The sequence below is a fragment of the Schistocerca gregaria genome, chromosome 5 (assembly GCF_023897955.1).
Source record: "Schistocerca gregaria isolate iqSchGreg1 chromosome 5, iqSchGreg1.2, whole genome shotgun sequence".
NCBI lineage: Eukaryota > Metazoa > Arthropoda > Insecta > Orthoptera > Acrididae > Schistocerca > Schistocerca gregaria.
The window spans coordinates 254,113,449-254,138,288 of NC_064924.1; the positions used below are offsets into that span (position 1 = coordinate 254,113,449).

General features: G+C 43.3%; 1 protein-coding gene across 1 annotated transcript in view; it reads right to left on the reverse strand.

The window, feature by feature from the left end:
* Window positions 1-24,840, reverse strand: part of LOC126272119 (V-type proton ATPase subunit d) — a 67,311-nt gene that overhangs the window by 19,561 nt on the left and 22,910 nt on the right. The window contains exon 4 of the mRNA XM_049974717.1: window positions 21,051-21,208. Within this exon, the coding sequence (XP_049830674.1) occupies window positions 21,051-21,208 (158 nt within the window). The remainder of the gene's footprint in view (window positions 1-21,050; window positions 21,209-24,840) is intronic.

Genomic DNA, 24,840 nt, shown 5'->3' on the forward strand with positions numbered 1-24,840 from the left:
TCCGTTTGTGTAGCAACAGTGGCCAGTTGTACCGGTTTTTTGAGAGCGGAAGCGAAAGATGTGGAAAACACAGGAGGTTGCATGGCCTTAAAGATCTTCTTGGCCTCACCATAGGGGATGCGCTTAGATGTTTTAATCTCCTGTACCTTCCGCTCTTCGAGATAGATGGGGCAGATCCGGCTCCAGACAGGGTGACTCCCAGAGCAATTCACGCACTTCACAGGCGATGAACAATCGGCTCCGTCATGGGCAGGCTGACCACATTTACCACACGTGGCTATCCCATTGCACCCCAACGTAGTATGCCCAAAGCGCTGACATTTAAAACAGCGCATTGGGTTGGGGAAATATGGCCGTACGGACAAATGTAAGAACCCCGCTTTAACATGATCCGGGAGTCTCGGGCAACTGAATGTGAGAATAAACGAGTCAGATTTGACGAGGTCCCCATTGACTCGTTTCATAATGTGCTGCACGTCAACAATTCCTTCGTCAGCCCACTCAGATTTTAGCACGTCTATGGGGATATCCACCAAGTCCCTACACGTCACAACACCCTTACTATAGTTCAAAGTGGAGTGGAGCTCGGTCTCGACAGCGTACTCTCCTAGACAATTTGCTTTCCGAAGGGCAGCGACTTGACGGGAACTAGAAGTTTCAACTAACAGAGTCCCATTGCGCAGTCGCTTTACAGATTTCAGTGTTCCTGCAATTCCCTCAAGACCCTTGTGGATGTAAAAGGGAGAAACCCTCTCAAAGCTACCCTCCTTCCTTTTAATAATCAAAAACACATTCTGATTATCAGCATGTGCTCCGTTACTACATTCTGTTAAACCTCTAGCAACACCAGGCGCTGGAGGACTCGCAGCGCGTAGCCGCTTTTTCGATTGGGTGTGTTTTCCTACCAGCGGCCCACCCAAGCCACTGGTAGGGGGAAATGTAGAGGTCGAAGGGTCCATTGTGGTCCCACGAGCAGCTAGGGAACTAAAAGTCCGCTCAGACAGAGCCCCGCGTGCCTGAGTAAGCCTTATACAACTGGGGTGCGGCAGGTGCCCCAGAGGTTGCCCGCTTGCGACTGTTCCACCCCAACAGCCATGCATCTTCTAGGCGCGGAGCACACCGAAAGATTGAGGGGTTTTTATAGAGGTTGGCCTTCCTCGCAATCCAGGCGGTCAAGCCAAGATTACCATTCCCCGCAGCACACAACATTTCACCGCCGCGCCGTACGGTGGTCGCTGAAGCATGTCCGGGGGTTACGGTGACAGGACACTGGCGGCGCAGACCAGTCCCCAGCTCAGGACCCCGGGGTCGCCAAGCCCGAACTCAGCAAGTGAATGCTGAGCCCCTGGGGGCTTGCCATCATAGAATGACAATTAAAAACATGGAGAGCATGTGTGTGCACACCTCTGTCCACCAAGGGACTGGAACATGGTGTGGTAAATAGGAAGTACAAGGAACGGAACATCCTGCGGCAGTAAGAATAACGTTTGTAAGATATTCTACCTGGTTATCACAACTGGGGAAATGTTGTTCATCGAAGGTCGTCAGGGAGGAGTAAGGCCCCCAGTGTGGAATCCGAAAGGAACGTTGATGCTCCTATGTTAAGGCAGACAAGGTTAAGTTGATTGAGAAAGTCAGCCAAGAGGGCACCTCTCTGACAGGTCCTGTGAGAACCACAAAGGGGATGGTGCACATTAAAGTCACCGAGCAGCAGAAAGGTGTGAGATAGCTGCCCAATAAGCTGAAGGAAGTCTGCCCTGGTGACATCGAATGAGAGAGGGATGTAACAGTAGGAAGTGAAAAGGTCAAGTGAGGAAGGAAAAGGTGAACTGCAACAGCTTGATGATTATTATTATTATTATTATTATTATTATTATTATTATTATTATTATTATGGTTGAGGGGGCACTCAACATCATGGTCATCAGCACCCTGATGAAAAGTCGACATGAAACCTCATGAGTGGGGACGAAGGCTGCCCAAACATGCGGAGCAGTTTATAACTGTACTAAAGTCTGCCACTCTTCCCCACCAGTTTAGGGATGACGCCTGACAGTTCACAAAATTTCACCACTCCGTTAACACTGGTATTGGTATCTGAGTGGATGGTGGGTAGATCTCCAGCGAGACCGAGGGCTGCCCTAATATCAGTGTACAGGAGACATACAGCCACAATATACTGAACTGAAAGCGGCACATCACAAACTTCACAGAATGGTGGATCCTCCCGCCGGAGGAGGAAGCCATGTGTGAAAGGTCTTTGCCTGATGCGCAGTCTGGTAAGCAAAACCTCCTTCCAGCAGCGAGGCTGTCACAAAGTCCACCAAGCCTTTGTGGTCAATTTGAGTGACCGCAGTTTGCTGTCCGACACCTGCAACCCCTTCAGTCTCCTACTGATGCATGATGCATCTGTCAGAAAATGAGATAATGGTGTGCAGCGGGATGGGACACTGATGGACAGCATCATCCCAACATGCTTCCTTGGCAGCTTTGCCAGCCACGTCGTCACCCTGTATCCCCAAATGGCCAGGTACCCAGCAAAAGATCACCTCCTTGCCACAGCATTGGAGCCACTGGAATGAGTCATGGTTGAGCTGAATCAGCAGGTCTACTGGATACATTTGGTGAAGTGCTTGCAGTGCACTAAGAGTGTCTCAAAAGACAAGAAAACTCCTACGGTGATGTCTGTGAACCCTATCCAGTGTCATCAGAATGCCATAAAACACGGCATCATAATTTGTAAATTATTCTGGAAGATGCACTATAAAACCCTATCAGGGAAAACCACGGAACAGCTGAGAACATTCTCCTGCTGGGATCTGTCTGTATAAGTAACGATAATCACATCTGTAGTACAACTTTTCATGTGCTGTATCAAGCGTAAAAATCACTTTGGGCCTCTGAAGACCCCAAGGTGGCAGTGGGTTCCATCCCTGGGTGTGTATTTTCATGCCCAAGAGATCCTGACCCTTGAGAGAGTCCGTAGCACATATACCAAATGGCTGGGTCACTTGGGACTGATTCAAGAACAGTTGTTCGAAGGTGGGTTGGATCACTGAACTAAATGCCAAAGACTGAGGTGAAGCTGTGATTTTCAGCGCCTGTCAAGCCAAAAGGATATGTCGCTGAATCCTGAGTGGTGGCTCACCAGCCTCTACACACAGACTCTAAAATGGGCTGATCCGAAAAGCTCCAGTTGATATCCAAATGCCCACATGGTGGACAGCATCTAACATCTGGAGGTAGGAAGAATGGGCCGATATGTAGACCATGCTGCCATAGTCTAAGTGTGATAGAACAAATGCCCCATAAAACTGCAGGAGCCAGGACCTGTCAGCTCCCCATGTTTTTCAGCCAAGGCATTTCAACAACCAGAAGCCCTTTGTTTGTAGGTCTTTCAGGTGTGGGAGCCATGTTAATTTAGAGTCAAATAATAAACCAAAAAGCACACAGTGTCTTGAAAATGTAAAATACGGTCCCCCATAGTAAGCTCTGGTTGGTTTAAACTCCGACGAGCACAAATAAAATTGACACGCACCGTCTTCTCAGGGGAGAACCGAAAACCAATTGTCTGGGCCCAGGTTTCCAGCCTCCTAATGGTCAGTTGTAGCTGCCTCGTCATTGTCTTAAGAACAAAGGAAGAGTAGAAGATGGCAACGTCATCCACAAAGAGCATTTGACAGGGCACCTGACTGCGGAGGAAATGCCATTAATAGCAATGGCAAACAACGTAACACTGAGGACACTGCCCTGAGGCACACCATTCTCTGAACAAAGCAATCAGACATTGCATTGCCAATGCGATAACGAAAACACCAGTCTCCAAGAAAGGACTGGATCAGAAGCAGCAGGCATCCACGTAGTTCCCACTCATGAAGTTGGCGAAGCATGGTATACCTCCAAGTAGTATAATATGCTTTTTCGGGGTCAAAAACACACAAACTAAATGGTTTTGGCATAAGAAGGACTCCTGTGTCAACGTATCCAGTAGAATTAAGGTATCCAGAGTGGAATAGTACCTGGAACCACACTGGAAGCAGCTCAGGTGATCTCGGGACTCGAGCAGCCAGACAAGGTGGTGGTTGACCATGCATTCAAGAGTATTAGCCCCTCCAACTGGTAAGGGCGACACTACGATAACTGTTATGGGTGCTATGGTCCTTGCCTGGTTTCTGGAATGAAATTAATATTGCCTCCTTCCAAGTCGTGGCATACTGCCCATCACACAAGATCTGATTGAAACAAGAGAGGAGCTGACCTTTCGCTTCAGGGCACAGATGATGAAGCATGGTATACTGGATCTCATCAGGTCCTGGAGCAGTGTCTCTGGTGTGTCCACCAAAACCCCGTTATCTGACAAGGTCATAAGGAGATGTGGACTACCCTTGCCTGAAATATCCGTCTTATTAATTACCAAACGTGCACAGCGGAAGTGGACTGATTAATGGGAGTTGGGAATTCCCTCCAGGAATCCCTCTTCCGTTCTTTGATCACTCGCCTTGCATGTGCGCTTGCAGACAGGATTGTGGTAGCTTCTAGACCTGGGGATGGACTCTGCGGCAGCCCTTTGGATCTCATGAGTGATATGGGCCATCGCCTCGTGTGCACAATCCTTTCATTCAAAAATAGCCTATCGACTGTACTGTAACCAATTTTCCCATTGTATCAGCCACCTTGTGGTCTCCTGCTGGCCACCATCCTAGGCAGCAGATGAATCCACATTGGGAAATGGTCACTAGAATGTAAATCACATTGGGAAATGGTCACTAGAATGTAAATCCGGAGCCACTTCCCACTGAACTGAGTCTGCAATAGCTGGGGAACAAAGATAAATAGCTGAGAAACACCCTGCAGCTGTGCGAAAGTGAGTCATCTGACGCGCGTTCGGAAGGCAGATATTCTCAGAATGAACAAGTCGCTCAATAATCCGACCCCTGGAGCAAGTAGTAGCCGAGCCCCACAGCACAGTGTAGCATTGAAGTTCCCCCCAAGGAGGAATGGGTGTAGGAGTGCCTGAAAGAGGTCTGCCAGTGCATCTGCATCCAAAGCGTCATTGGGCGGCAGGTACAAAGAACAAACTGTGATAGTAAAGGGTGCGAGAACTTTCACAGCAATTGCTTGCATGGTCGTGGTAAGAGGGACAGGAGAGGAGTGGCAACTGTCATCAAGGAAAATAGCCACTCCACCTTTAGCCCTGTCTCCAGTAGTATCATCCTGTCTGTATATCTGGTAACCCGTAATGCAGGTGCGTCTGTGACTTTAAGATGCGTCTCTTGTAAGCAGATGCAGAAAGGTTTATCCTGGACCAGCAGCTGCAATTCTTCCAAATATGAGAGATATCCATTCAAATTCCACTGCAACACAGAAGTCCCTGTGGAAGCCATTGGTTAGCGATGGTGGTTCTATTCTTTCTCCCTTGGAGGCGGTGATTTACTGGGGAGGTCAGGGGGAACGTTAGCCAGTTCCATGCTCTCTGGTTCCTCCAATTGGAAGTCTATATCCTCGCGAGCATAGTTGCCATCAGAAAGTAAGAGAGCTCATCAATCCGAAGATTTACCTGCTGCTTTCTGGGACTACTTTTCGAAGGACGTTTTCCTTTACTAACAGGAGGCGGCGGCTGCCTGGGTTGCAGGGATGGCTTAGTTGGCTTCTAATGTTGGAGAGTGGTGTATGGCTTAGGTGGTAAGCCTACTGCTAATGGCTTCCAAACAACATCAGTTGCAAGTGGAGTGTTTCCCCCACAAGTACATCGACAAGTGCATGTGCTCGTACTGGAATCTGTGGTCTGAGTTTGTGTGGAGGCATCACGCTTCGCGATTGTTGTCTTAAGGGCTCATGCAAAAGAAGTAGCAAAAATCAGTGGTTGTGTGGCTTTGTAAAACTTTTTAGCTTCACCATAAAGTATGCGTCTCGTCAGTTTCAACTCCTGAATTTTCTTTTCCTCATTGTAAACCCCACATTTTCTGCTCCACACTGGGTGATCCCCAGAGCAGTTTACACATTTCTGAGGAAGTGTACAAGAAGTCCCAGACTCATGAGTAGAGCTTCCACAATTGCCACAGGTAGCTTTCCCATTATATCCCATAGTGGAATGGCCAAATCTTTGACATTTATAGCATCACTTGGGGTTAGGAACAAATGGGTGAACCTTAAGGCAGATACAGCCACCAAGGATATGTTCCGGTAATTCGGGAGTACTAAAACATTTGAATAAATGTTGCAGATTTTTTCAACTTGCCATTGACTCTCCTCATATAATTCTGCACCTCTGTGATGCCCACATTCTCCCACTCTTCACGTAACTCAGCAGGGTCCACCTCCATAGTAAAGGCAACCACGCCCTTACTATAGTTAAAGATGTTATGCAATTCACCCTCGACTGGGTAGTCACGTAAGGCCTTACATTCCATTTGATTAGAATTAGCAGTTTCAACTAAAAAGCTTCTCAAAGCTTCCCCCGTTTCACTTGATTACAATGAAAGTGTTATTGCACACTAATGCCCTGTTACTATTACTCTGAGGCTTCTTTTCAGGAGTAATGACTAACCAAGTTTTCTTTGAGGAGTGGGTACAGGTGCTGCCTGATGGTACACCCATCCCGTCACGAGTAGTAGTTTCATGAGACAGTCCCATAGGGATCCCATTAGATGCTAGAGATACAACCGTCGAACTAGGCAGACCCCTGCATGCCTGAACAAGCCTGATACAACTGGAGGGTGACAGGTGCCCCAGAGGTTGCCTGCTAAAGACTGTTTTACCTCAACAGCCATTCACCTCCTCACCACATAGCACACCTTGATGTTGAGGTTCTTTTTTATAGAGGCGTCTATGTTCCTCGAAGTCCAGGTGGTGAAGCCAAGAGCCCCGTTCTCCGAAACACACAACATTCCACCACTGCGCAGCACAGTGGTCATTGAAATATGATCAGAGCTTACGGTGACAGAGGACTGGTAGTGCTTACCAGTCCCCAACTCAGAAACCCCAGGGTCGTCAAGCCCGTACTCAGCAAACGATTGCTGAGCCCCTGAGGGGTGCAATAGCTTGAAGACAGGCAATCAGGGAGATGGGTTGACTATGATCATCACCCCATAACAGCAGCACGACTCTCCCATGAATGCTGTCCTCTGGGGAAAGTTCGAAATGGAACGGGGTGAAATGAGAAAGCTGAAAGTGGTTGTGAGGATGCATTTTTATTTTCTGGAGGCAGAGGATGTGTGGACACTGTGACTCTAAGAGCAGCCATAAATTCTCTTTGAAGGCCACGAATGTTCCACTGAAGTAGAGTCATAATGAGGAAAGGGGAGGACGGAAAAAATGAAGAGGTGTCACCTTGGCGGCTACCGAGTGCCAGCCTTCAAAGACTCGCTGCTACACGGCACAGAGGCTGGAGGATCCTGCTTCATGAGATCTACAGAGGTGTCAGCATTCTCCCTCTGTTTATCAGTTGAGTTCAGAGCAGAAAAACAGTTGGTGGTGGGCACCAGTGATCCGGAGGCCAGCCGAGTGGCAACACTGTCGAAGAGGATCTCTGAGTTGGCGAAGAAGAAGACTGTTTCCCTCTGACTTCTTGGAGCCCTTCAGGTTGGCAGAGGAAGACTCAGATGTTGATTGGCTCGAGGGACATAGGAAGTCTTTGCAGGAGTATTCCTTCTGTGCTTTCCGGCCTGCCAGTTGTGTAGTAGGTGGCTTTGCCCCAGGAGGTGAATGTTTGATGGCTTGTTGCACAGCTGTACGAGGAGACGGTGAAGCTACCATGACAATTTGTGATTTCAGAACCACAATGGTGAATTTGAGGTAGCATGTCTGCATGGCCATGTTCTTCATGGAACGAGATGTAGCGAGAAGAGTACTGCAGGTGTGAAACGATAGAATGCAAGGTTTCTGACTAGCCAATAACTTGCGAGCAACTAGGTGAAGCATAATTTTCCTTTGCCCAGATCTCCTAGACAGTCTGCTCATTGAGATACACAGGACAATCGTGGGAGGAGGCGGCATGGTCATCGCTTCAGTTGATGCACCAGGGAGGGGGAGGGGGGGGGGAGGGGGAGGGGGAGGGGGAGGGGGAGCGGGAGGGGGAGGAGGAGGGGGAGGGGGAGGAGGCGGCAGACAATCAGGCTTGTGAGCATCCCTACCACAGGTTACACATTTGCCCGGGTGTTGGCAAGACATTCGAGTGTGGTTGAAATGATGACACTGGTAGCAGCGAATCAGGTTGGACTGTTATAGCTTCAGAGCCAGATTTGATCTTGGATGCAGGCACCACTCCATCAAAGGTGAGGAGAAGAATGCGTGTGGGCACTAAAGATGCATCTACCTTTTTCATTATCCAATAGACAGCAATGACACCCTGATCAGATAGGTACATTAGGATTTCTGCCTCAGACAGACAATCTAGCAGCCTTGTGCAGATAACACAGATATGGGAAAAATTCAGAGTTCTATGGCCCTCAGCACAAACAGGATAGCCATGGAGAAGTGAAGCGGCAAGCAGTTGTGCTTGGGAGTCAGAAGCAAAGGGCCACTGCATGAACGAGAGCAGGATTTCACAGGACCGGCAACTACATCAAGACCTTTCTGGATCAGAAATGGAATTACCGTTGCAAAGGATTGACTGTCTTCAGTACGTGAAACCATGATGCAGCTGGGAGGGTCTTTGAATCAGGAGCTTCATTCCTTTCACATTTGGTACATGTGGACTACAAAGATGATGACTGGCTCATTGCAAGACCCCATCTCCAATGGCATGCTCCTTCCAGCTGGGGGACCCCTTCGGAGGGGGCTCACCCACCTTAGGTGACTGTTCACAGCTCAGATCACACCTTCCAAACACACGACCAAGAGACCAATCGGCAATTTTCGAAGGTAGCAGCTCAGGCAATACCCCACCCTGGGCCTGGCCTGTACCAGGGGGTATGTGTGAGCCATACCTTTTGACCCTGGGCTAGGAAATATGCTTTACCTGGTCACCTGTTACGCATTGGCTGTGTGGACTCGCCTTCAGGAATGCACAAGGAGTAAGAAGAAAAACAGGAGCCTCAAATGCTGAAGTGGAGGGAGTATAGGAGAAGGTGAATGAAGAAAGGAAAACAGGAACGAAAAACAGTGGTGAGACTGTTCTTATGTCATCTACTGAAAATGTGGAACACATTCCCAAAAACAACGCAGACCTGTTCCCGAGGGAAGGGAAAAGGAATAGCAAGAGGGTAGACACACGGCACAGAGAGAGAAAGACGCTGCAAAGGCTGGGGCCCCATGGTAGAAAAGAAAGAAACTGACAAAGAACAGTAAGTGCCCTAGGGTCTGGTGGTGGTGGTCTGTGGTCGAGAGAGAACATGGGGAAGAGGACAAGGAAGGAAACATGAAATCACACTGGAGAGAAGTGAGGCGGTGCCCAACAGGCAAACCCACCCAAGGGCGAACAACAGGCAGTGGGCGGGCAACGTCCTGAAGCCGCAAGAAGAATAGAACAAGAGTTGTGAGCAGGGAAAGAGCGGACAGTGATGGCACAGGAAACCAGGAGCTGGGATCGCCACACAAAACTGTGCGTAAGGGGGGGGGGGGGGGAAGGGGGGGGGGGACTCTCAGCATCAACGAGAAGGCTATTGACAGGGCTAATGAGAAAGGCTAAATGGATACCACAATGGTGAACTGGCTCCAAAAGGAGCAGTAGGGAAGGGGCAGCTGATCCAGAACAATGCCCGATAAAGGCAGAAATGGGTCAAAAGATCCGCACCCCAAGAAGTGAAGCGAGAGTTTACGAAAACAGCAACAAAGAAGCTTATTGTAAAAAAAAAACTTGATCCAAGAATTGGAAACTGTTTAAAGAGTCTCCACAAGGAAATGCACTGAATGGCACCCTGGAGCTGCGAAATAATCCACATATGTAGCAGGGATGACCAACAGTCTGGCAGAGGCCACAAGTCCATTAATAGCAATGAGAGAAGTAAGGACACTTAATACAGAGCCCTGCGGAAAGTCATTTTACTGGATCCGTGGAGAGTTGAGAACGGTGCCAACCTGAATTCTTAACAACCAGTGGGACAGGAACTGGCAAACAAGAATTGGGAGGGGGCCCAGAAGACACTGCTCAAGGAGCATAAGTAGTGCGTCATGGCACCAAGCTGTGTCGTAGGCCTTACAAAGATCAAAGAAAACTTTGACCACATGGCAATGCTGAGAAGAGACCAGTCGAACTGCAGTTTCCAATTGAAGCAGATGATGGATAGGAGACTGTCCCTCCCAGAAGCCAGACTGGTAAGGAGATAAAAGGCCCCAAGATTTGAGGACTCAACTGATCCAACAAGCCACCATCGTTTCAAGTAATTTGCAGGGGCGTTGGTCAGACTGACTGGCCGGTAACTATCCAGGAATGATGGACAGGAACTACAATACTGTCTATCCATTGAGGGGGAAATGTCTTGGAGTCAAATACGGTTAAACACACAGAGCAGATATTGCCGTTGTGGAGAATTGAGGTGTTGAAGCAACTGGTTATTGAGGGAATCGGGACCAGGGGCTGATTCATAGGAAGAAGAGAGGACCAGAAGAAGTTTCTATTCAGTAATAGGTTCACTGCAGGATTCTGTCTGACGAGGGGTAAAACACAAGTGGGAAGCTTCAGCCCAGTGTTTCCAGACGAGGAAGGTGGCGGGATATGATGCCGAAGGTGTTGCAAAATGGGTAGCATGGTGTTCTGCAAGAACTGATGGATCCGTACAAAGATCTCCTGAAGTGCAAGGCTCAGAATAGAAGATGGCCTCTGACAACCTTGGAGAGTGTGGAATGTAGTCCACAACTGTGACAAAGGGCTGCAAGAACCTATGGAGGACACACAAGCGTGGAGGATGCTGCGCATTACAATTTACACACACTGGTGGGGAGCACAGGCACTCCCCTCATGGAGGGGGTGCCCCAATATCACTGCATAAGGGATCATTGGTGCAGTGGAAGACGTATGTCCAAACCATAAGCATTTAAAGCATGCCATTGGTGGTGAAATGTAAGGTTTTACATCACACCAATACACTTTCACCTTGATCTTATCTGAGAGGGTGTCCCCTCAAAGGCCAGGATAAAGGTGCCTGTATTGGTGCAATTGTTTTTAAGGGCTCGCAGTACATGGAGGATAAAACGAACTCCTCACCACTCAAAGTTTGCACTGAACTCATCAGTTTGGAGAGTACTGATTTCAAGGATTGGTGGGGTGCAACACAGACCAGGATGTCACCAAGATGGTCACAAGCACGAAGGGCTTCAGATTGGGCAGCAGAAGATGTCTTTATGAGCAAAGAACCAGACCGCATTTTACTCATGGATTCCACTTCGCCATACTTATCTTCAATTGTCACCATGAAAAACAAGGGCTTGGTCACAGTAAAACTTTCAACATCAGTCCTGGTACAAAACAGGTACTGAGGGAAAGGTTTCAACAGAAGTTGGCGAGGTGGGAAGCTAGGGGGTGGCTAGGGAGGGGAAGGCTGAAGGATCAGAAGAAGGAGTGTCATGTCACCTATCACTCCTAAAGACGGCCACAGTATGGCCAGAATGTTGAAGCTTTTGTCACTTCATGTGTAAGGTGTCTGCCATAGTACCACCCACTCCGACCAGGGGCTCACCCCGTGGGCGTCGCCCAGCCACACAAGTGCCGTCTGCCCCAAAGTGATGAGCATCGACCCCTTGGCATACACGAGGTATTAACAGCTCAGGTACTAGTAGTGTGATCCTTGTGTTTTCAGGGGGGCTCAGCCAAGTAGGTACTTAACAGCCCTACCTCATGGACTGGCTACCGTGATGGTGTCCTAACAGGAAGGGAGCCAGGGTGCAAGGGGAGAAGGCAAGAAAGAGGAGCCTCCACCATGGAAACTAGGTTGGGAGTTCATCCCCAAATGGCTCACACTGAACAGAAAACGTTGGAAATGGAGGTCAAACCCCAAGGGGACCAAAAACGCAAAAAAGGAGATGGAAACAGCAAACTAAACAATAGCACATACCAAAACAAAGCCGGGAGCAGAGCCAGGTTGATATAAAGAAGTCTGCCAAGAGGGAAAGGAGGGGGGCAGGGAGAAAGGAGCAAGAACAGGGAAGGAGAGGAACAGGGACAGTAATGCAGTCTGGAAAAAGGAAGAAGACTGCAACAGTTTGGAACCCCATGCGCGCCACACACATACCCACAAAAGGGACTGTGGGCCTCCTGGAGGAGGAGGAGGAGGAGGAGGAGGACGAGGAGGGGTTCATATTGACATTATGAATGTGAATAGCCAGAAATAAAACATTTTTATTGTTTATCTTAGTGTTTCTCCCACATATTGACTAGAGGATGTATCAGAATTTGATTCAGTTGTCATTTACTTCCAAGCACGCTATTTCAATATGACATACCAGTCATCTTCAGACAAGCCAACGGTAACCAACATAGGCTTCCCACTTCACCATACTTATCTTCAATTGTCACCACGAAAAACAAGGGCTTGGTCACAGCAAAACTTTCAACATCAGTGCACTGTATGCATTTTGTGTATGTATCATCATCATAATGAAAGATTATCCACACGACCCAGTAGCAAATTAACTGTTAAACTAAGCTGTTCAATTGGGTGGCCTTCTGCATAGCCTGACACACAGAGAGAGGACAGTCGAAATAACGCAAGTCAAAGCATTATCCGACTAATACCTATTATCACATCAATAAGTTTCACTGCATGGATTCAAAGAGTCTCCGAACAATTTTGCTGAAGATTTTTTTAAAAATATTTGTTACATATGCAGTGAAAATACAGTAATACCATACTCTGTGGGTTGCAAATGGTTAGAGCAGCATTTGTGATCACTGCAATGTTCTGATCTATGTAGAACATAGCACACAGATAAGTTATTTTATAAACTCTCACATTCCACAAGAGTAAATCATCCTTCACTAATTCTCAGACTGTCTTCAATCTTAGACAGAGGGCAGAAAATTTATTCATTTAACCTGATCAGATTAAGGCCTTCAGGCCCTCTAATATTGGACCAGGGTTTCCCAAATACAGTATTGTTTTACATCATAGTTTCCTAAGAAATAAAAATAATTTTAAAATTATTAATATAATTAAAAATGTTTTGAATGTATGTAGAGATAATGTGAATAAATAGTTCTGGCTAAGAACAAGTAAAGTTAGCACTAGCAGCATTAGGTTAGCTTTAAATTTCTGTAAGATTCTGGTTATCTTAGACAATACTTTGGCAACTTATGGAATGAAAGTTATGGACTTTGACATCATAGTATCCTCTGTATCCAGTGTCGGCCTTCTGGCTTTTATAGTGGCCTGTTGATCTCCCAGATAGAACTTTCATTTTTCTTAACTATTCTCTTCTGGTGAGCTAATACCCTCCTCACAGCATTACTTCCACTAGTACCTCATCTCCAGACCTCACTGCAGCTCTCCTGCGAAACTTTTAGAACTAGCATTCCTGGAAGAAAGGGTACTGCGGAGACATGGCTTAGTTACAACCTAGGGGATGCTTCCAGAATGAAATTTTCGCTCTGCAGAAGTGTGTGCTCTGATATAAAATTTACCTGGCAGGCTGTGGGTAAGCCAAATCTCTACAATATACTTTCTTCCAGGAGTGCAATGCCCTTTCTTTCAGGAATCCTAGTCCTGTAAGCTTCACAGGAGAGCTTCTAAGAGGTCTGGAAGGTAGGAGATGCGGTGTTGTCAGAAGCAAGGCCGTCAGGGCACGTTGTGAGTTGTGGTTACATAGTTCAGTTGGTAGAGCACTTGCCCATGAAAGGCTTAGGTCCCATGTTTGAGTCTTGGTCCGCCACACAGTTTTGACCTGCCAGCACCTACTCCACTCCATAGTGAAACTTTCATTCTATAATTCCTGAAATCATCTATACTCAGTTAATTCCGGAAGCCACTGCTATTATATATACACAGATCAATCAGCAGCTTTAAGTAAAAGTAACCAGACTCGTGTCTATAGCATTCATATTTATTTGTAACAGAAGCTTAAAACATATTTCACATTTAAAACACTGTTTTGAAAATGGTGATCATGCAAACTTGAACCTGCACTCTGAATACATGATATCTTCAATAGCATAGGTACAGGAAACCAGATTAATCTGGTGTTTCTACACTTTCAAAATGCTTTTGATTCAGTATCAAATCAAGGCTATGGAAGGCATTCAAGTAGGAACCAGTAATGGGGACGAGACAATCTGATCTCCCTGAGGAGGAGGAGGACAACCAATGACTTGTATCGGCATGGGTTTAGAGAAATTGGTAAAAGAATCACTCACTCAGCAACTACCAATATGCCAATTAAAAATATCTTACAGCCTTATACAGCACTATGTGAGACGGGTAATGGAAGGATAGGCAATGAAAGGCTTAAACAGTGATAAATACTAGTGGCCAATTATGATTAAACACCAACACAACAAATGTATGAAACAAACTGACTGCTCTGTTAAGACAGACTACTTTGCAACAACAAGAAATGCAGATCTCAAGATGGGTGACACTGCCCAAAACTGACAATTTTATAAAAATGAACAAGAAGCTACAGACAGAAAATAAGTGAATTGCCTTCATGAATCTCTCCAGCAGCAACAAAAATATTAGCACTACATAACCATCAAAGGCAAAGTCACGGAAGGGAATCGCTGAGCTTCATCTCATTAACTATTTCCAAATGTATGACTGTTCAAACGGAAGGGAACCTCCATGGTATACAGTCACTATAAAGAAACTTTTAAAGAAACAGATTACTGCATAATACGAGTTGAAATCCTATTTCAAATAATTTTGCGACCACAACTGCTAAGGTGTGTGCTGGTGCACTGTCGTGAAGGAAAAGGACTTTTTTGTGGTCCAATCGCCAGTATTTTTTTTTTTCCAGGTCTGTTTTTAAACAGTCCAATAACGATGAATAATACACACCCGTAATATTTTCACCCTTTTCCAGATAGTCAATGAGGATAATCCCTTGCGAATCCCAAAAGACAGTCACTGTAACCTTTCTGCCTCAAGAAATGATCTCCGCCTTTTTGCTCAAGATTCTCCCTTGGTAACCCATTGTTTAAATTGTTGTTTGACCTCAGGAGTATAGTAATGTATCCATGTTTCATCCACCATGATGAAACGACACTTAAAGTCCTGCAAATTCTTCCTGAACAGCTGCAAACCTTCCTTGCAACACTTCACACGATTCTCTTTTTGGCCAAGCGTGAGCAATCACGGAACCCATCTTGCGGATAGCTTTCTCATGTCCAAATGTTTATGCAAAATATTATGTACCCATTTATTGGAGATGCCCACAGCACTAGCAATTTCATGCACCTTAACTCTTCTGTCATCCATTACCATATCACGGATTTTATCAATGATTTCTGGAGTCGTAACCTCCACAGGGCGTCCATAAACTGTTCTAATCGAAGGTGCAGAGTCACCGTAATGTTTATCAAGCTTCTCTTTAGTCTCCTGAGGCGTTTTGCCTTTCATTAAGTAATGTTTAATCACTACAGAAATTCTTTGTCGTCTTTTTTTTTACAGTCACTCAACTTCCTTGATTCACACGAATGCCAAACACAAAGAAATAGACCAATATGACTGCAACTTGGTGTGCATTTTTTCCAAAGATGCTACTAACTAAAATGAACTCGATACATGCCGGTGGTGCCATCTCTCGGACTTTGTACAGACTTTTCAAACGCCCCTCATAGTTGTAACACAAAGTGTAGGACTATATATAGAGAGATGCTTAATGAAATGTGTGTGGATGTCAAGACGGAAATGCATAATGCCTTGAATGACTACCATAGTCGAATGCCGTCAAGCAAGCTTTCACAGAACCCAAAGAAAGTCTGGTCATATGTAAAGGCTATTAGTTACACCAAAGTTTATGTCCAGCCACTAGTGAATGATACAGGAACCAAAATTGAGGGTAGCAAAGCAGAAGCTTTTAAAAGTTCCTTTACAAAGGAAAACCCAAGAGAAATGCCCCAATTTAATCCTCGTACCACTGAAAAGATGAATGGAATAAATATTAGTGCCAGTGGTGCTGAGAAACAGCTGAAATGGTTAAAATTGAACAAAGCTCCAGGGCTCGATGTAACCCCTATCAGATTCTATACTGAATTTGCAGCTGAGTTAGCCCCTCTTCTAACTATAGCCTATCATAGATCCCTTGAACAAAAACCATGTCCAGTTCTTGGAAAAAGGCACAGGTCACACCCATTCACAAGAATGGTAGTAGAAATGATCCACAAAACTACCGTCCAATATCTCTGACATCAATTTGTCGTAGAATCTTAGAACACATTCTGAGCACACACATAATGAGATATCTTGAACAGAATGACCTCCTAAATGCCAACCAGCATAGATTTCGTAAACACTGATCACGTGAAATGCGACTCACACTTTTCTCACATGAGATACTGAAAGCTTTGGATCAAGGCAATCAGGTAGATGCAGTATTTCTTGATTTCTGAAAAGCATTTGACTCAGTACCACACCTATGATTATTGTCAAAAGTACAATCATATGGGGTATCAAGTGAAATTTGTGACTGGATTGAGAACTTTCTAATAGGGAGGACACAGCACGTTATCCTGGATGGAGTGTCATCATCAGATGTACAAGTAACTTCGGGTGTGCTTCAGGGAAGTGTGTTGAGACCCTTACTGTCCATTTTGTATATTAATGACCTTGCAAGAAATATCCATAGTAAAATCAGGATCTTTGGAGATGATGCTGTTATCTGTAATGTAGTATCATCTGAAAGAAACAGCATAAATATTCAATAAGATCTTGATAAGATTTCAATGAGGTACAGAGCTTGGCAGCTTGCTCTAAATCTTCAGAAACATAAAATTTTGCACTTCACAAAAAGAAAAAATGTATTATCCTATGCCTAGAATATCAATGAGTCATTGTTGGAACCTGCCAACTCATACAAATACCTGGATGTAACACTTTGTAGGGACATGAAAATGAATGATCACATAGATTCAGTTGTGGGTAAAGCAGGTTCCTTCAGTTTATTGATAGAATGTTACAGACGTGTAATCGGTCTACAAAGGAGATTGCTTAAAAATCACTCATGCAACCAGTTCTACAATATAGCTCAAGTGTGTGGGACCCGTACAGATAGGACTAACAGGGATATTGAACTTTTACAGATAAGGGCAGCATGAATCATCAAAGGTTTGTTTAATCCATGGGGGAGGGTCAGATATACTGAGGCAAATGAATTGGAAGCCTCTTGAAGACAGAAAAACTATCCCAAGAAAGGCTATTAATAAATTTTCAAAACTGGACTTAAATGATTACTCCAAGAATATACTACAACCCTTACATATTGCTCACACAGAGATCATGAGGATAAGAGTAGAATAATTACAGCATGCATGGAGCCATTCAAATCATCATCCTTCCCGCACTCCATATGTGAATGGGACACAAAGAAATCCTAATAATTGGTACAGTGGGACGTATCCTTTGCCCTACACCTCATGGTGGTTTGTAGAGTAGATGTAGATGCAGATACTGAGAATTGTTACCAGCAACTCAAAACTATGGAGGTAGAGGCATCTCTACCAGAACCAACCATAATGTATGTGCTGAACATATCCATAAAGCAAAATAGTAATTTTAGATTATATTACTGATGGCAACATATGTAACACTCAGTTTTGTTAATAGAAGCACGTGCGAGTGTACACCTGTCCTTCTTTCCCCCTAAGGGAAGTCTTTCCGCTCCCGGGATTGGAATGACTTCTTACCCTCTCCCTTAAAACCCACATCCTTTCGTCGTACCCTCTCCTTCCCTCTTTCCTGAAGAAGCAACCGTCGGTTGCGAAAGCTAGAAATTTTGTGTGATTGTATGTTTTATTTATTGTGCCTGTCTACCGGTGCTTTCCCACTTGGTAAGTCTTGGAATCTTTGTTTTTAATATATAACATTAAAATTAAATACACATCTTACAAATACACAAGGACAGAGGTACAGGCAACTCCTTTCAGTTTATTCTTCATGGCACCAACTCTAGTTCCACTCTTCACATCAATGTTGTCAATAGACTTAAGAATTAGGAATGCCCCTCTAACGAGTGTCGTGAAGAATAAACTGAAAGTAGATACCTCCACCTCTGTCCCTGATGGTACTTTTGTATTTGTAGGATGTGTTTAACTTAATTATTAGTAACAATGATACTTTCAGTCATAGTAATGGCTGGTTGACCACTGCTATTGTAAGCATTGGTAGTAATGCTGCTACTGCTAACGTGTTCTTGTCATTTGATTTGTCGTCTTACTCATCATATTGGTGAGGTTGCGAATAAAGAATTTGGTAGGTTGTAATGTGTTTCTGATACAGCCTTGGCACACTGTACTTTTAGTACATGGTAAGTAGAGGGTACTGAAGCTGTTTTTATTTGGTTTAAAAGCCACGGAGTTTGCAAAAAATATTTCTGTAACTGGTGACTGTGGTAATCACATCCGGTCTGGTAAACACGTCTGCCTTGCCTAATAAACCTAGAAGCACTGCAGGATGTGCCAGGGACTAAGTTCCACACTAAGGGAGACATGCAGCTCTCGTTGCACAAGTGGAATCAAGCCTGCATTGAGCCACTGAGTCACCCAGGCACACTAACTATCCAAGGACAGCCCAGAGAGATATAACAGAAAATTCACTTCTCAGCTTTTGGCAAGATCAATGTTTTATTTATTTTAATTCATGGGATTTAAGGTAACCTTTAACAATGATGATGATGGTGGTGGTGATAAACAGTGCACCAGTATATACAATGACTTTCAAAATGTACCCAGTACGACAGACAAACAGCACAGATATGTATTTTCTGATTCTACTTTGATGATCTTTTAAACAATTTATCCATTCTAGCAATCTTTCAACAATGAAAGATTTTCATCATGTAAAGCTTCCTATGTGGACTAAATGAACTGTGAAATGTTGTTTGAACTTTATCAACTATATTCCTAATTTTGAACAAACTGTCACCTGTACTGTTGTCACAAAAGTGTAGCATTATCAAAAGTAAAATAAAATGGTCTCCAGAAACAATTTTGCTGAAAACTGGAGTGATAAAAGTATATCTATGAACCAATAAGCATTTATTTTCAACTTTTTAACTTGAAAAATCAGAAGACAAATAGCAACAAAACTATAGTTCCTAAAAATCGCCTATCATTCCACCTTGATAGTCAATAATGCACAGAGTCACGAGTATTTGCCTTGGTATATACACAAAATCAACATATTTTGTCTGCTGTAAAATGAAACAGGTCTTCTGACAGGAATATCATAAAAAATAAGATTATGTCTGAGTCATTAACCGACTGACGTGTGTCCTGAAGGCAACTCATCAAATGCATTATTTAATGGGCGGAAATAAGTTTGTTTCTGATCAAAAGTGTTACTAAGGTGTGTTCTTTCCTGAAGTATTTCATTTTCTGATTCTACAGATCCTGAATGTCTGCTGACTCCACCTCTTGTAGAAACATCAAACTAGTGTGTTGTACCAGCTCATTTTTAGGGCTGAGGACTATTACTTTGAGACACCATTGATGACTCATCACTGTACTGACATCAGAGAATTTACACACTCTGTCACCCCTAGTGATCATTTTCGGATACTATCTGTGGAACCACAGCAATGTACAACAGAAGAGTGTGAAGTTAATACGAAAAAAAAAAAAAAAAATAAATAAATAAATAATATTGATATCGAAATCTGCAGTGAGGGATCACAGCAGCAAATGTAGATGCACATTCCAATATGCAACTGGAACTCAAAGTATGCCACAGAAATTTAGTTCTGTGTCTTAACACTCTAGAGAACACAGGTACCTGTGGCTCAGTGTGCTTAATCTCATCGACAGCAATGAGAAGACTGGCAGAATGGGACGTATAAACACGTCAACAGTGTTTAAGGATGATACAGAGGCCACACTTAAACACATCCATAGCAGATAGGGAGCACCAGGGCATGGTGAGTTAACTAGTCCACAGCAGTCAGAGGGTTATCAGTTCTATGGCAGATAGTGTTCAGTACTCAACAGGCTGTGCAGTTCTCCACAATTGGTCAGTTTTTGAACTGTCATAGGGCTACAAACCTGTCACTCATTGCAGACCAGCATTCCTCACTCAGGACAAGTACCTTCTTAAGCTGCCTCAAGACTTGAAATGGATGCATCAGCAGTTTGATAGATCACAATTGTAATGTGCCTCACCATTCCTGATCATTGTAATGATACTGAAACACAGATTGTTCTCTGTAAAGTGTATAGTTAGCCTTGCTGAACATCTGCTTGTGGAATGTTGCCAGGTGAAAATGATAACAAATTTAAAGTTATGAAACCATTTAGAGCATTATTTGAGCCACATGAATGCCATCGATTATGTTGCCTATTTAATCTGTGCAACTGCAGTTCGATTAACACAAAGGGTACACCAAAAATTCACCATCGTGGAGATCAGATTTTGTGGGTTGTTAAATTTCAATTCACACTGTCGCATCCCAGCCTTAGCATGACTTTGGGGTTCGTCACATACCCAAGGGGCCATTAAGAAGGGACTAAGTTTAGACTAAATGCATCATTCATCTAGAGGTCATTAATGACGAATACCAGCTCAGATTCAGCAAGGACAGAATGAGATAAGCTGTGTCCTTTTTTAAGGAATCTCTGCATTCAATTCCAGTGACATCCTTTGTCAAACATTGCAACACCTCCCTTAGATTGTCACATAAAGATTATAGTTATCCCACAGGATCTACTGCTGCTTACCCCCTTTCAATTAAACACTGAAAATTCAAAGGAAGATATGGTATTAGAGATGAAACATTTCTTAAGTTCATACATTTTCAAACACTAATTACTAGCCACTATCTTAGCTAAACAAGAGACATGCAGAGGTAAGGTACACGCCTTTCCCCCATATTTTGCAAAATTCGTAGACAATTATATAAGCACAAACAAAAGATGTAAATTATTATTAGCTTAATTAATCATAACAAATCATAAGTACTGTTTCACTTACAGCAAGAATTTCACACATAGTGTCAGCTGTTGTACCACCAAGTTCTTTGCAGAAAGAGTAGAATGCTTCTAAGTATGCCTTGTACAGGGTGTTTCGTATTATTTCTATATTCATTTCATCAAGATCTTGTTCACTGATGCAGTCCACAAAGAACGGAGCTGAGAAAAACATTTAGTTAAGTAATATTACAAGTTCAATGACTGTCTTCAGCTGTGTAGTTATTCTTTCAGTTAAATTAATGTCAATGCCCACATTCAAAAACAAAGAAATGCTCTTAAACAGAAAAAAAGGTGTTAACTGACAGTTAATAAAGAAGGTTCAGTCAGAACTATTTGTGTGTCAAGAAGCATATTTCTGGAGCAGTCGGTACAAAATTTGAGGAATATTGCAAATACAATATGTTTAATTAGAAAGAGTACATACTTATTTGTTAGGTGAAAAAGATGATAAGAAGAACAGTGACTATTCCAAAACAATTACACTACATGAAATAACTTTAAAACTCACACCACCCACGACAATGTGGGTAGAATTTTTTTTTTTTCCTCCAGTTACGTGGTAACTTTTGCAGAAAGGCATCATAGAAATATACCTCCATGAATTGGCAAAGCATATACAGGGTCCAACACAATGAATAGTACAATCTGAGTCATAGTATAGCACTACTATTGTGCCTGCAAAAACAAGTATGCACATGCTGCACCGAGGCACTGGCCATTTGTAATTACGAACTTGTGTAGTTCAGAGCATCAAGCATTCACTGCCAAAGCACTTAAAAAAAAAAACAACAACGGGACTCTCATCACAATTTAGCGAGTCTTTCATCACTATTTTGAATTGAAATGACATGATGAAAGTCTTGGATCATCAGATGATTGTATGGGGGGAAGGGGGGGTCAACAATTCCAAACAATTGCATCTTGTGCAATAAAGAAAAGTGCAGGGCAACAAAGGATGCAGCAGACCACAAAGCAAGTGAAGCAGGTGCATCAAGCAACTCATCTTAAGTCCTTACCATTTTGCAAAATACGTTTTGGTGCTAAAAATGTCAAGGTTGTTCCCAGTGGAGCATTATTCATAACAACCTCCACTTCCACCCATACAAATTTCAGGCTGTGCAGAAACTAAATAAACGAGATGCAGCTGCCCGATGAAGCTTTGCCTTGCACCTGCTGGAACTTTTAGTATACAACCCACAGATGCAAAAAGTAGATGTCGGATGAAGCTCGCTTCATGTAGACAGTGGAGTAAATAAACAGAATTACAGGTACTGAGTATCACATAACCAACATAAGTTTCACTGGCTCCATTAGAAACCCCTATACAGTGAACATTTGTGTGGTGCAGTGTAGCTTCATCTGGAATCACCAGTCCATATTTTTTTGAGGACTGACATGGCGATGCACCAATGGTCATTAGTGATAGCTAGGTCCAAATATTAAATGACTCTTTTCTTTAAATGTTGAGCAACGATGTGGTTTCACCAGAACTGGGCAACAAATCATATGGCTTGCCATTCAGTGAATGTCTTGCAGTGCCATTTTCCTGGTCACTTTATTTCTATGTTTGCAGACATCCACTGGCCAGCACAATCACCCAATTTGAATGTGTCTAAATTTTTCTAGTGAGGATACTGAAGATTTAAGCATAAGCTACATGTCACATTGTGGATGAACGCAAGAAAAGAATGTGTACAGCTGTGGAGCAGATTCCACTGAACATACTGGGTCAGGTGATGGAAGTTTTTGTTTGCCACTTGGAGGAATGCACAGAATGAGATGGTGACTATTTGTATGGTGTTATATTAAAAAACAAGTACATGGCACATATATTTTTTGTTTTCGATGTGTGTTTCAATAGATTTGCCAATTTGTTTCAAAGTTAAATACTTTTTATATCCCACTGTTAATGCTGTTGAACTCTGTATAAGTTATGGCAATTGCTGCCAGCTTACAGCCAACTGCACCAAGAATCAGGTCGATCTTTTGTGAAATCTGCACTCATCCACAGAGGAAAGGCAATTTATTTAATCGTCAAATATGGCACAAAATTTTGAATATTATACATCTTTTCAGTTCAAGATTCTGTACAAGGGGAAAGAGGGAGAGTTAATTTTAAGTCTACATGATTTAAATTATGAATGGCAATGTGACATTTTATTGGGAGTGACAGTCTAAAAGGAACATTCTTTGAAGTAGAAACTTTTAAGTAAACAGGAGAGTCAACTCAAATTATGTTACGATGAAAGATTAAAGTGGAAGCATCAGAATTCAAATCAGTTCAGACATATTTCACAATATTTGTTCATGATAACAGTCATGGGGGCTTGTTGCAGATGATTTATAATACTATACAACACAAGAAAAAATATAACCAACAGTTGTAGGGGAATCTGTGTTGCCAAAACTAGCCTACATACTAGGGAGATCTACAAAAAGTTTCCCCAATGTGTTACAAAAAAAAGAGCTTTCATTGGCAACAGATACAGCAATGCTTGAGCTACTTTTCGACAATCACCAGAGAATTGTGATATCTATCTTACTGTGAGATAAACTGTTTTATTCCTGTGCCTCAAAAGTCTGCCACTTTGAAATGGAGCCAGTGTGTGGCAGTCTTCAGCTCTTCATCATAGTAAAAATGCTTTCTGGTTTTCTCAAGACTTACAGAAAGATGGAAATTACTAGGAGCATGGAAAGAACTGTATGGTAGATGATCAAACAGCTTCCACAGCTTCCAGGCAAAGTAATAGTGAAACTGCTTTATTTCAGAGCTTTTTCTAAACCATAGGTGTTTGCAAAATTTATTGAAAAGACTGTATTTATAAGGGCAACTGGTAATATCAGTTCACGTAATTTGCTGTCAAACATACAGTATGAATTCGGAAGAGGTTTAGCAACTAAAAATGCCACCTTCCTTTTTCTCTGCGAGGCAATGGATAGATGAAATAAAAAATTCAGAACAGTAGAAGTCTTCTTTGATTTAATTAAGGCATTTGTGTTGATCACAAAATATTACTACAGAAACTGAACCACTATGAAATAGGAGCAGCAGTTCACAACTGGTTTCACAAATACTTTAAGAACAGACAGCAAAAGGTCATTCTACACAGTAATGAGAAAGGCTGTGAGGTGACATGTTTGGGGCACAACTAAACAGGAAGTGTCTAAGAGGTCAGTGCTGTGACCATTGCTGTTTCTTATATATGATATGACAGATGATTCCTGGTACAAACAGATGTTGAGTGGAACATAGGCAATGTATCAAAAGTTCATGCCTTGCAGAAAATAAACTGATGCTAAATCACAGTAAGACTCAGTTTTTACAGTTTCTATCATACCATTCCACTGAAACTAACATTTTGATTACACAGCATGGACAATTCAAATTCCTAGTGTCTAAATAGATAACCAGCTGTCATCAAAAGCCCATATTCAGGATCATCTTCAAACACTGAATGCTGCTATATTGATCATCATAACAGTATCTGCAGGAAGTGACAGTATCTGCAGTAAGTGATAGTTGAACAGGAAAATTAATCTACTTTGCCTATTTTCATTCATTTATGACATGGTATTGTATTCTGACTTAAGTCGTCTTATTTGCAGTGAGTATTTTTTGGCTCCGAAATGAGCAGTATGAGCAATATGTGGTATAAGTTAATGAGCCTCTTGTCGAGTCTTGTTCAGGAGTCTGGGAATTCTGATGTTCATCTTGGTTGTAGAGCCACCACCACTTTCTGCAGAAGCATAGCATTGCAGATGCCACAGCCAGCCAGCAGACACAGGATGTT